Source organism: Hermetia illucens, chromosome 1 (genome assembly GCF_905115235.1).
Source record: "Hermetia illucens chromosome 1, iHerIll2.2.curated.20191125, whole genome shotgun sequence".
NCBI lineage: Eukaryota > Metazoa > Arthropoda > Insecta > Diptera > Stratiomyidae > Hermetia > Hermetia illucens.
In genome coordinates, this window is record NC_051849.1 from 87,198,261 (window position 1) to 87,210,836 (window position 12,576).

Consider the following 12,576-nt stretch of genomic DNA (forward strand, 5'->3'; position numbering starts at 1 on the left):
TTACGCGTTTTGTTATTTGTAGTTCCCGTGTCTTACAGGCAGGCGCACCATCATATCATTCGGGTTTGTCCTGCGGCGAGGTAGCGAGAAGATTGTTTGCAGGCAGCATTTTCCTTTTCTTACTATTTAGGATTGTATAGCACACTCTTATTCTCCTTTGAAATTGCGACTTCCCGTCCCATTTTAGTCACAAAATTCTCACAGCGTTTAAGCTCTAAACCCATTTGAGGGGGTTTTCTACTCTCGTGGTTTCAACAAATCGATTTTTTGACACATATTTTAAAAGTAGATGATATTAAAAATACGCCATAAAAAGTAGTACAGGAATCATATATATTTCGGATGGGAAATATGAACACCTGCGGACTTTTCGAGCGCTTAGTGGCATCCGACCGCCCTGGTCATCAAGTGGCATCGGGCGGAGTCCCAAGGGACTTCCACAAGTTTTTAGCATGACAGAGTTCCAATGAATCCCAGATTGTACCGTTGATGAAACTGACATACGAGGATCTGTCTTTTGATAATTTATTAGAAAGATGCTTGGGTGCACATACTCAAAACAGTAACGAATCCCTCAAAAGCTGTATTTGAATTTTGACTCCAAAATATTTGCACTCGGGCAAACGGCTGGTTGAAATCGCCACCCACTTAGCAGAAATGATCTTCAACAAAGAATTTTTGTTCATTTTGCAAGTTATGGACGTGAACACTCTCCAAGCGTCAGTGACAGTGCAAAAAGGACCCGAATTCAACAGACAGAGGAAAATGCGGCCAACCAACAATATTTGTTTAATGAGAAAGAAGGGCCCTGGCATTACAGATTGAATCGTAAGTTTTTGTAGTCATGTTTTATACCATATTTTGTTCTCAAACAAGTCTTCCCGAAAGTTGGCTTTTTTAAATATTGTGTCATCACTACTACCAGAAGTATTTATCGAATTGAATCATTTTTTTTTCAGTAGTTCCGCGAATTTGTCACTACGAATTCCCGAGCCAGTTTTTGAAAATTTTGGTTTGTTCCATTTTTAGAGCCCGTGAAGCGTTAAAAAAAGATGAAAGATTTAACTTTTTAAGGTTTGTGCTTACTATCTGTCTGTCTGTCACACAGCGGTTACAGCGATTGACACCAAATTCGGTGGAAAGGTGGGTACCGTGAACGCTCAAGCATACAGTGATTTCGCTCGTAATGGTTAGAAAATACTGCACAAATTACTGTGAATAGCTTTACGAGGAAGACTCTGCTGCGTTTGTTTTAAAGGAATTTGTTCAGAAAATAAAAGAAGGCTAGTGCTCGGTGCGCGTGAAATCGCAGATCACTCCCTTCGTTATTTCAAAGTTCTCGCATGGGATTGCTTAGAAAGTGCACTTGAGCAGCTGACTTGAGAATTGCCCACTGTCATATGGCACTTAGATGAAAAAGGGAGCCAAGAAATCATTGAAAATTTACGTCACATGTGTTGTTCATTTTTAAAACTCAATAATTTTGAGGTAGGATACTCTCTTAGGAATAGGCTAACACCTACCTCCCGCGGCCTCTCAACTGACCAGCAAGAAAAAAAGTACACAGTGACCTTCCTAGATTCAGCGTCATCCTTGCTACAGTCGTATTCGTCGTGTATGTGTTTTGTGGCAAGTATACTGCAAGTGTTGATTAAAAATGAGTTTTAATCTATCTTCTTGATACATTTACTTGTTTAATAAAAATCGTGAGGCGACAATCCAATTGGATTTGGACCTGGAAGCGTGTTAGATCACTTCATTCTAAACGATATCGGTAACTACAGGAGTACGATACACTGTAGGAGGCAATATGGGCAGCATTATGCTCGTCATGATTATTACCCTGATTCGATTGAGTTACCCATTCATAGTTGAGTCGACTAGTATCCGACGTCAAGTCACGATACAAAACTCACTGCCACTAGCGAGGTTTGAACAGAAACCTTTCGCTACGACCTAAACCACTGTGCCATCCGGACAGTATTTGCTTGTTTGATTCAAACTTTGTTACCTAAACAATTATAAAATTTATACGAAATGTAGTACAATTGAAGAGCACACATACTAAGTTTAAATTTAGGACACTTAGCGTAAATTGCATACTTTTTTACTTTTTTTATTGCATTGCGCTATTCATCGAAACCGAAACAAAGGCATCCCTGATTCAGTCGCGTTCACGTCTATAGCAATGTCGAACGTGTTTGTTTGTTCCATTTGATTTTAGTATAACGTGATGTTCGCGTATTTATTTGTTTGTATTCTTAGTATTTATAAAATGATTCACCAAACTGTGACATTTTATCATAGGCAAAAAGGGCATTTGTACTTAGTTCGTAATACTTCTGCATTTAATTTGTCAGACTATTCATTTTAGTATGATACTGATACGAAAAAAAGTGTTAGAATGCAATAAATCTGTACAAGAGAGACAACTTTGACCTATTATAACATTGTTAGTAGTGGTGCGACACCTATGCGCTATCACTCATGAATACCTGAAAAGCGCTTCAGCTCCCCGCACGATTTCCCGAGATGCCCCTCTACTGTTCGGCGCCAACTGCCCTTGAGCAGGCCCACTTGTCGATTCCACTGGATGGCATAGCCCGCAATGCGCAATGCCTTTAATGTGTGATCTATCCGCTGCCACTTTCGCCTTCCGTTCACAGTGCATACGAGCACCAGACCTGTCCGGCCAAGTTCTCCGTTTGAGATAGGGCGAAACCAGCGTACTCCGATGATACAGCGCAGACAGGTTTTGGCGAAGTCCTGGAGTTTTTGAGTAACAGTCGGGTTCACTTTCCATGCGATGAGATAATCACATGAGAACATTGTGCTAGCTAGACTAGGCATCGTCCATCCCAGCATGCTTACAACAGACGAACTCAAAATGATAAAATTAGACTTTTACAAACTAAAAAACATTCGGACAGGAAACACGAAACAGACACCATTGTAATCGCGATAAAACAATAGTAACCATTAGACGATTGAATTGCCAATAACAATTGTAAATTCAAATTAAATAAACAATCAGTAATGAAAAAAATTGACGAAGGTTCAGTAATTTGTACTATAAAAACATGTACAACCAAGAAATAGTTAACCAATGTGACGACAGAAAAATCAAAATTGACGGAAATTATTTACTTAACATTAATAATTGAGAAAAGAACTAGGTGTTTTTCCTTATCCTGTAAATATTTTTTCCCCCGCATACAACTATTTCGGAGACCACGTGCCTCCTTCCTCAGTGCTAGTACCTAATTAGTTAACCTATCTTAAACTACCCCTATTTGTATCGAAGCTTTTTGGCTCTACTAATTAAGTTATAATTAATTTACTGATCCTACCCATATTGATGCATCTTTTAGATGCAGCAGAAAGCATATACATCATTAACGAAGGGAAGCAAATAACCATAAATGACGACGAAGGAAACTGTGCAACGAGCCTGGTAAAAAAGCTATGCAGCAGGTAATAAATAAAAAAAAAAGATGTGGGAAATATGGGTAGGATCAGTAAATTGCAACTTGTGCATAGTTGTTCGAGAATTTAATAAAATAATAAAGTGTGTTGTGGCTTAATATAAGCCAACTTCTTTTTAAGGTTTTGTGTCTGTCCATCACACGCATTTTTCACGGAGACGGTTATAGCGAATGACACCAAATTTGGTAGAAAGGTGGGAACTGTGAACGCTCACGCATACAGTGAGTTAGATCCTTTTACGTTGAATTTAAGGAGTGGAAAGTTCAGCGCCATCTATTTGTTCGCATTCGCAACATTCGAAATGAATTTCGAACGCTGCGAATCCTGCCGCGCCACAAGGTTTTCTTTTCCACAAAACCTTTAAAATGTAGTTGTCCAATGCCATTAGGTTCAGCAATATAGCCTGATAGAAAAGGTGTCTCTCGCCTACTTATTCCAGAAAACCTCGAAAAATTCTACGATGCGAAATCATCCTCTCTCTGGATCTCTAAAATGAAACGCAAACTTTTCAATGCTCATATATATATCTTTTATTTAATATTTCCCCGTATTAATATAAACAGAAATATGTACACGCAAAATAAATTTATGTCAAAAAACCAATACCTGTTTCTATTTGTATGTTCGTGATTCGTTTCTTTTTCGTTTAGTTTTTCCTCTTATATTGCATTTCGTTTCAACATACTAATAATACGAACAAGCCACAAAGATGCATTCTCTCTTGTTTCATTTGTTTTACTAAAATGAGGGTAAGAAAAATGCAACTCGAAAAATCTAAAAAAATCAATTAACATAAGCAAAGTTAAAGATGCTTTTGACTTTGTAGCGAGGGAGCAACCGTTTGAAGCAAATTAGGCCAAATTTTTTATAAATATCAATTTGTTGGGTGTAATTGCCAAAATATTCTTAGAGCATGTTTTTTGGAAAATTATATATTTTTCAACTAATAGCTTAACACAGTATTCTATTTTTAAAAGGAATGTTCTTCATTGATTTAATCTTTTGAATATATGACATATATCAAATGATAGGAAATTTTTTTCTGATGTCGAACAATAAAAACTGAAAGCAATTGCTGATTCTTTAAACAGTTTTCAACTGAGCGTAAAGAGTGCTCAGATTTTTAGCGCAAATCGGAGGTTACCATGTAAGACCAACTGAACCTATTTTCCTATTTACTTTCAAGTGTTTATCGCTTTGATTCTAAATTAAAATTTAACGACTAGATCCCAAAATAATACAAGAAATCATTCAATATTTACAAACATAGAAATAGTTATGTTTTTTGCAATAAAATTATTAAATAAGTAGAAATCGTAAGAATAATAAAAACATTATACTTCTTAAATAAAATTCAGTATTTGAAATAAAATACAATTATTGGAGCAGAATACTATCGTATGATACTTGACATGTAAGCTGCGCTTACAATTCGTGGGCTTTTAAATGCACATCATTCGATTTTTATGAAGATATAAATACAGCGTTGTAATAAAATAACTAAGGATACTAATAAAAATGTACAGTTGAAATTATGAAATATATAAATATAAAGTAAAACTAATTAAGGATTACTTAAACCTTGCATTCTCACCCTAACATGTGACGATTACAAATAAAATCCAATTTCCATACGTTTTGTTCTAATGGTGATGCGGTTCTGTTTTTGACTTTACTGTTATATCTACATATTTAAGTTGCATTATTTCTTGCTTTTTAAGGATATTTTGAATATATTTTAAAGCAATCTTTTTTATTTTATACTATATAACAATTATGTACATAATTATGATATTTGATGTATTTGTAGGAAGTTTATTCAAAGTTTCAATCTTGTAATTATATTGAAATTTCAAAAAATGATGCTCGTTGTAGATTTGATTCATTTTTTGCCCAAAATGTCACGCCAACTGTCGTATTTCTCCATCTCCTCCTGCAACAAAAGTGCTTCAACGCAAGCAGCGAAATAGTCTGTTGCGAAGCAATCACTTCTGCAAATGAGTAAAAGAATGTTCATTAGAAATGTTTAATGGTTATTTTGGACATTTGTCGATAGCGGTCTCAAAACTGGGCGACCTTCAAAATACAAATTTTGACATTCAGTGGGGCAATTATTCTTAAGAATGCCACCACTAAAAAATGTTTTCAATATTTTATTCGACGATTACATTTCCAAAAAAGTTCAAAAATGGTGTAAATTTAACAAAAAATATATAATCAAATGTTTCAAGAAAAAAAATGTTATGGAAAAGTTGACGACCCTCTCACAAAATATTAAAAATACAAAACCGAAAGAAGGACAAATATGAAAATAAGATTATCAAATTAAAAAAATAAACATACCATAACATAAAAAAATGTCAATTAAGGGCACTGTTGTTTGTTGACTGGGTGCGGTTCAACGATCGTAATTGCTGGGAAGCCTTGAAATTGTGTGCACTTCAGCCTTTTCCGGTGACGAAGTTTTTGTACTATTTCCACAAAAATGAATATCTTCACATGTTCTTTTATCAATAGGCAGAGTAATCTATCATATTAGGATTCATTTAATATCAAATAATAAATTACTTAAAAAATATCAACAGTTGTATTGTGCGAAAGTCGCTACTTGAAAAATAACACCAACAGTGTCAAAGATAAAGTAAAAAAGTTGCCAAAGTCATCAGTTTATAAAAACAAAAATATCAACTTGTTTTCCTTTGTTTTTTTTTGTTTTCTTTTTCAATTGCTAATTATTTTAAAACGCTACTTAAATAATTCACTTGGTAGGTGAAATAGTTTATGCAACAGAAATATAATAAATAATGTTTAGAAAAAATTGTTCATTTCTTAATTTTAAAATCTACTTTCATATATTTTATAGTGAAGTGATTATGATGGTGGTGTTGCACCATTTAATGCTTTTATATATAACTTAAGACTTTCTATTTCGTCACCGAGCTGAAGTGAATCAACACATCCTTTAAAATAGTCCGTTTTGAAACACTGGTGCCTAGAAGGTAATAAAATTCATTAATGAAAATAAAAAAAAAATTGTTAAAGAAAAATCGTAAATATTATTGAAAAATAAGATTAAATAATTTCTGTGGATGCAAGATTGCTCTGTCGACTGTATCCTCCTAGGAAGAATCTAGAGTTATCATTTTTCCTACTGTAATTGCGGTAATATTTAAACGATGTAATAATTAGTTGTACTTCAGATTACCAACAATACAAATTAAGTGCAATTTACCAGTACTATCATCCGTACCGTGCTGCTTTCGTTTGTTTGTTTGGTTTCACTTGTTTAGCATTCTACAGTCGGAATAATTATTGCTGTTTTTTAAATACACAAGTGTGGAAAGCTGAAGGAATGTTAATTGTAAATAAAAAATCCAAGAAATCGCTGACATGTGTATGGCTGTGTAAAACAATAGATCTTTTTCTCACAAGAAACACTGTTTGAGCAAATATCGTCGTCAATACCCAGATCAGAATTTGCATGTTTAGAAAACTTAAATATAGCTAATTGGATTTTGTACTTTTGGAGATTCAATCCTTGCATATACAGTCATTATAATTATTCGCAATGTTACTTTTCAAATATGCGGTGGCTGCAATAAATTTAACGTTTTAAGGAAGCAAAAGAATCTTAAAAGGGATTGATGACTTTATTTTTCCTACTCTTTTGATGTATAGATTGACTGACAGCGGGAATATTTTCCAGCAATTGATGTCAGTAGAGAGAGAGAGAATTTTGTTTTTACTGCACAACCCGGCCCGGATATCTTGCGGTGGAAATAAAACTGATCGAATGAACAAATACAGAGTTTTTAAAGTTAGTATAACATTTAACATTTAAACCTGCGCTACTGCCAAGGACGATCCCAAGTCTGCTTGAGAAAGGAGGAGGGACGATTCATTATTGCCTGAATGGCCTTGTACCAGCCAGACGTCTCAGGGGGTGGATAGGCTCTTCTTAATAGTATCCGTTACAAATTGATTCCATCTTTACCCAACTGAGATAGCGACCCAATGTGAGGTGGCGGACAAAAATTCACTAAAAGTAGTCTTTGCTTGTCGGTTAAGACCATTGAAAGCAATAGCAGCCTGTACGTCAGTAAACTGCAGATTAATACTATATTATACTAATATCTATGTCTCAGATAAGGACAAACTTACCGCCCTCAGATAAAGTATCAGATTTTAGCAATCATATTAGCCAGAAATTATTTTTTGGAATGTGCGTACGGTCCTCGACAACGCTGTGGAGAGTCACCAGGATGTTTGCTATTTCCAACTTGAACAAGAATTCCAGTGTTACTAGTGGGACATTATGGGGTCAAATGAAGTTAAATGACTCTCTCCTCTCCTTACGGCGGCACTATATTTTCGTACTCCGCAAAGCCTGGCAGTGGCGTGAATCCGATGTTGGAGTAATGCGTGCGGCAGCTGCAAGGCACGCCCTTAGTACTTTGGAGCCCGGTTTCCGACAGGATACCGACTAGCAGATTACAATAGTATACTCTTATGCAATAAGGCAAACTTTGCATTCGATGGAGAAGAAGGCTTTTTATTGGCAACGTGGGCTCTGACGTCACATAACTCGGACGCGTGATAAAGAAACATGGTCTTGGCAGCCGTAACGATGACGATGGGAGATTTGAAGATTTCTGTAGCTTCCACTATTTTATCATTGGTCGCATCTTCTTCAAGCACATAACCACACAGCACAAGTCGTTTCGACTGACCGACAATGTACGCACAATCAGTTTGACTACATTTCGATCAGCAATAGACTTAGAAGTTGTCTTCTGAATGTGCGTAACAAAAAAGGGCCTTGAAAGGGATCATCATCTAATAGTCGCTTGGCTTCAATTGTGCGTTGTATTCGCTGCTTTTCGCAGTGTTGGCGACCTACAATGCTTCAAGTTCACCATCGACTGCTTATCTAATCCATCTGACATTCGACAATGGGGAAGCTATCTTGCCTCGGTAAGTGCGCCTGAAAATACTAATGAGCAATCGTCCACCATTAAAAACGTAGTGGAAGCTGCCGCAGGTAGCAATAGGTTCAGAACTGTATATCGCATCAGGAAGGAATCGAATCCACTATCCCAAAATAGCCGACGTGGGTATTGCCATTTCAGCAAATAGTCAAGTGGTTGACGCGCTACGCTCCATTCAAGAGTACTACGGTGTTTCTGGCACTATGCTTGGTTCCAAATTCACGTCCCAATACATGGTCAGCATTAAACTTCTAAACATACAATTGTCAAACAACGGGCTAAGTATTGTTTCCTCTAAGTTGCTTAATCCCGTTGAGTAGACGTATCTACACTACCTGAAACCTTTCCTAGAATAGATAACATGCTATTGGTACACTTGGTCGAAAAGGAAAGCTCTGTAACTACCCCAATTGCAATTTGACTGCCTTGGAATCAAATTATTAATATTCACATTGAATTAGGAGGTGTGTTAATATAGCATATGAATCAATGTGATTAAGCGAGTATCCAAACATGTAAATCGCCAAGGATTGTACAAAACAAACAAATTGGTTCACAGTATGAAAATCAGTGGTGGCCCAAATAAAGCTTGAAGAGCAGCTGGTCTGCTTCAAATACCATTTGATGTCCCCATTGACTACGTTTTGGGTTGAGCAGAGATGAAATCATCGAACGTATAATAACATATGTTTCAATAAAAATAATATGGGACCCTTGCTTAACTTAGCCAGGCAAAATAGATTAATTTATGTAAGTATATATAAAACGGATTTTATATAATTTTATATTTTTTTCCTGATCAATATAAATATGGTTTCAAAAGAGTATAACATTATTAAACGCACTCTGGGTCTTTTTAGGTTGTTTTTATTTTACATATGTTTAAATATTTCAACATAAATTGATATTTTCACATACTGCTATCTTCACCACATATTTTTACTATGCATTTTTTAAGGGGGAATTCCCAATTTGGGAAAAATGTTTCATTGGTGATGACGCGCGAAAACGCAAGCTTGTGAACATTAGATTCGGCATAAAATTGATCGGCCGGAGATTCCATTCTTTATTGCTTATGGTAAGTGAGGATGGACAGTTGAAAGTAAGTATCTCATGCAACGAAAACCGAAAGCTTAGTGCTTTGGGTATGAACGGCTGTGTGAATTCGCTATGTGAGAAAAATTGGGTGTTTGATGGTTCCAAGATTATCCAAAAATGGAATGATCGCCTAATGCAACGCGGTCTCAGACTAAATCTAAGTAAAACGAACTTCTTGAGAATCCCAAAGAAGCAGGCAATAGTTATAGTACCCTCAGTAGCAGTGACTTGCCGGAAACTGTTTTAAATATTTCGAACCCGTGATATCAGGCAATGGTGGAAATGGGGACAATGGGACAATGGAAACAAAGATGTTCCTTTGGACCAGTGGTCTAACACGACACGATCATTTCTGAAATGGTGGGGGGGGGGGGGGGGGGGCTTGGAATGGGATTGGTTTGCAATGATCGTGGAAAAATTCCGAGAGAGAGCGTTTTCGATGGTGTAATCATGTCATTCTTGATGACGAGAATTCACTTATCAAGCTTGGTCAGAACACGGCGGAAACGAACAAAGGACTGGCCGAAACAAAGTGGGCTTGATACACTGAATGGTAATTTGAAAGCTTTGTGAATCCATCCAGATCCAGCATTTAACCGAGAAAGAAAGCGCAACCGATCAAAACGAGTCGCCCCGCTTCTGAACGGGAGAGTTGCTGAAGTAGAAGATACTTGTCGCATGATAAAAGCAGCAGGCGCAATAAACAGAGGAAACTAGAGCTTACTGATGATATACCACCCCAGTCTATGTTAGGATAATCGTAACATTAAATAACATGACATACCAGATAGATGCAAATGTATTTCCTGAATAATTACCTCCTTAAAATTCCGTTTTGACAGTTGAACGCTCGCAATGCCCTCAAACCCGTTTCGTTTGGAAATCCATACAACACGTTCACTACCAAATGGAACGACTTTGAGCACGCTGGTTTATTACGATCCCCAAAGACAGTACCTAGGCGACGCGTTTAGCATTGCTAAAATATTATATATGGCCTCTACGTAGAAGCATAGCAGAAAAAACAGAAGGGACAAAAACGGGACGATTTGAGGAATACAAGTGGTAGGAACGAAGTAGTAGCGAGCCTTCCTGTTTCATCAATTACATATAAAACAAGTGTTTGGCCAAGAATTCAATCTTTCATCCATACATGTGGAAACTTTTCCAATGTAAGCTAGGATAACAGCCAAGCCAAGCCAAGAAGCCTCGTGACAAAGGCCAAGCATTAACAGACAGAAACTTCCTATTAGTGGCATCTTTGACATCAACAGCCTGTACTACAGTAGAAAAATGTGCGTTGACCGCCGAAAAGAAACTGAAAATCAGTTTCGAAGTTGATTGAATTAGTTCATGATTTCTGATAAGATTTCTACCCCTTTGTAACTAAGGGATCTTGTGGTTAAAATTCGTTAATAATGTTGCTTAAGAAGCACTTATTTCAAAGAACTACTTTCAGGAATACGGTGCTTTCCATGGAAGAAAAATTATTCCGAAAAGGGAGACAGTTTCCTTTTATGTTTTTCATGCTATAGAATTTATGTATTAACAAATTCCTATTTGTCTCATTTTCAGATACATATTCTCTCCAAGAGTTTTTTCAGTCATTACCTATTTTCCCTAGGACCCACCGAATTTGAAAGAATAGATGTTTGGAATCTGTAGAGAATATGCACCCCTCCGTATCTGTATTTCACACATGTGATTCTGCCGCTTCAAACTTCAATTGTACAACTAGGTGAGAAGGAAATTATTTCGATTTTTATCTATTGAATCTCACAGTTGTCATATCTTTTATTGCACGGCTGTTATCACACAACATTTTTCTCCTATAACGCAATTTTCATTATTATCACTGAATGCTCCACGCCAAGATGACAATATTTACTATAGTTAGATATCCGTCACGCACCAACGGTCCCGTGGTAGTCATCATGCATGTTATATTTATTTTTAGAGCGGAGACGTTTTAATAACAATGTTAATATTAGACAGATAATGGCATTAAAGCGTAATTAGCGTATTAATGTTTATTGCTGCGCTAAATGATGTAATTTGAATTTTAGACAAGCTGCTTGGCATTATTCACAGATGAAAGTGTTCAGAATCAGCCAGATATCACATTCGTAGGTAAGAGTTGGCGAAAAGTACATTTTCCAGGAAGTATGATAATTTCCTTGCTCCATGGATGTGCCCTTTAACATGCGTGGGAAATATTTATACACGCGCTACTAATGCGATTATTTCTGCAGAGTAGGGCATTAATTCGTAGCAAATAGCATAACAAGGATGACAAAGAATTATTCCCAATGCTTCTTATGAAGAGCCGCAGAGAAGTGAAATAAATGATTTTTTTAAGGTTGGTAGCACCACAAAATTGTGTATCAGCATTTCTATTAGTGTTTGTGGGACACTTAATTTTGTACAATTCCAGATTTGTGTGATGTGTGATTATTTGGCGCAAAGAAACATTCAGGATGTTACAAAAGGCATTCCGTGATCAACTTATGTGGGCAAATGTTTTTGGGTGGCAAAATTTGTTTCAGGAAAACTTGGATCTACGCCTGCAATTCGAAAGTATGCATTCAATCGAGTAAATATCCCAATATATAAAGGTACCGAGCCAAAAGCAAACAAATCGGGACACCGGGAACTGGATGCTTTAGGTATGAAAGGTTTTGTGTTTTCTTATGATAGGTATATTGAGTGCACGACAGTTGTATCAATAATAGTTAATTTTCATTAGTATCTGGCTTCACAGTGAAAATGGATGATTATTTACAATTATGCAGAAACTCACTTAAAACAAATACATGAAATGAACGGGGAAGAGCAGCTACTATGTTTAAACTACCCCGGTTAATTATGGCGTCAGCAGTACATTTCTATGGCTCAAAACGTAGTTAATTTGCAAGAAATTGACTTCTTTTACTTGCTATAACTTTGTCAGTAATAGTATAGGTCGCACACAGCTTTCCATTATTATGCGCCATGCTATTCTTTA

At 36.4% G+C, this 12,576-nt stretch overlaps 1 protein-coding gene across 5 annotated transcripts in view; it reads right to left on the reverse strand.

The window, feature by feature from the left end:
* Positions 1-3,991: 3,991 nt before the first annotated feature.
* Positions 3,992-12,576, reverse strand: part of LOC119651953 (ion transport peptide) — a 132,096-nt gene continuing 123,511 nt past the window's right edge. For 4 of the 5 annotated variants that reach the window (XM_038055820.1, XM_038055828.1, XM_038055839.1 and 1 more), the window contains exons 3-4: positions 5,830-6,478; positions 3,992-5,477 (exon numbers count right to left, since the gene is read on the reverse strand). In XM_038055820.1, the coding sequence (XP_037911748.1) occupies positions 6,358-6,478 (121 nt within the window). In that variant the 3' untranslated portion in view covers positions 3,992-5,477; positions 5,830-6,357. The remainder of the gene's footprint in view (positions 5,478-5,829; positions 6,479-12,576) is intronic. The other variant, XM_038055850.1, reaches the window with a different exon arrangement.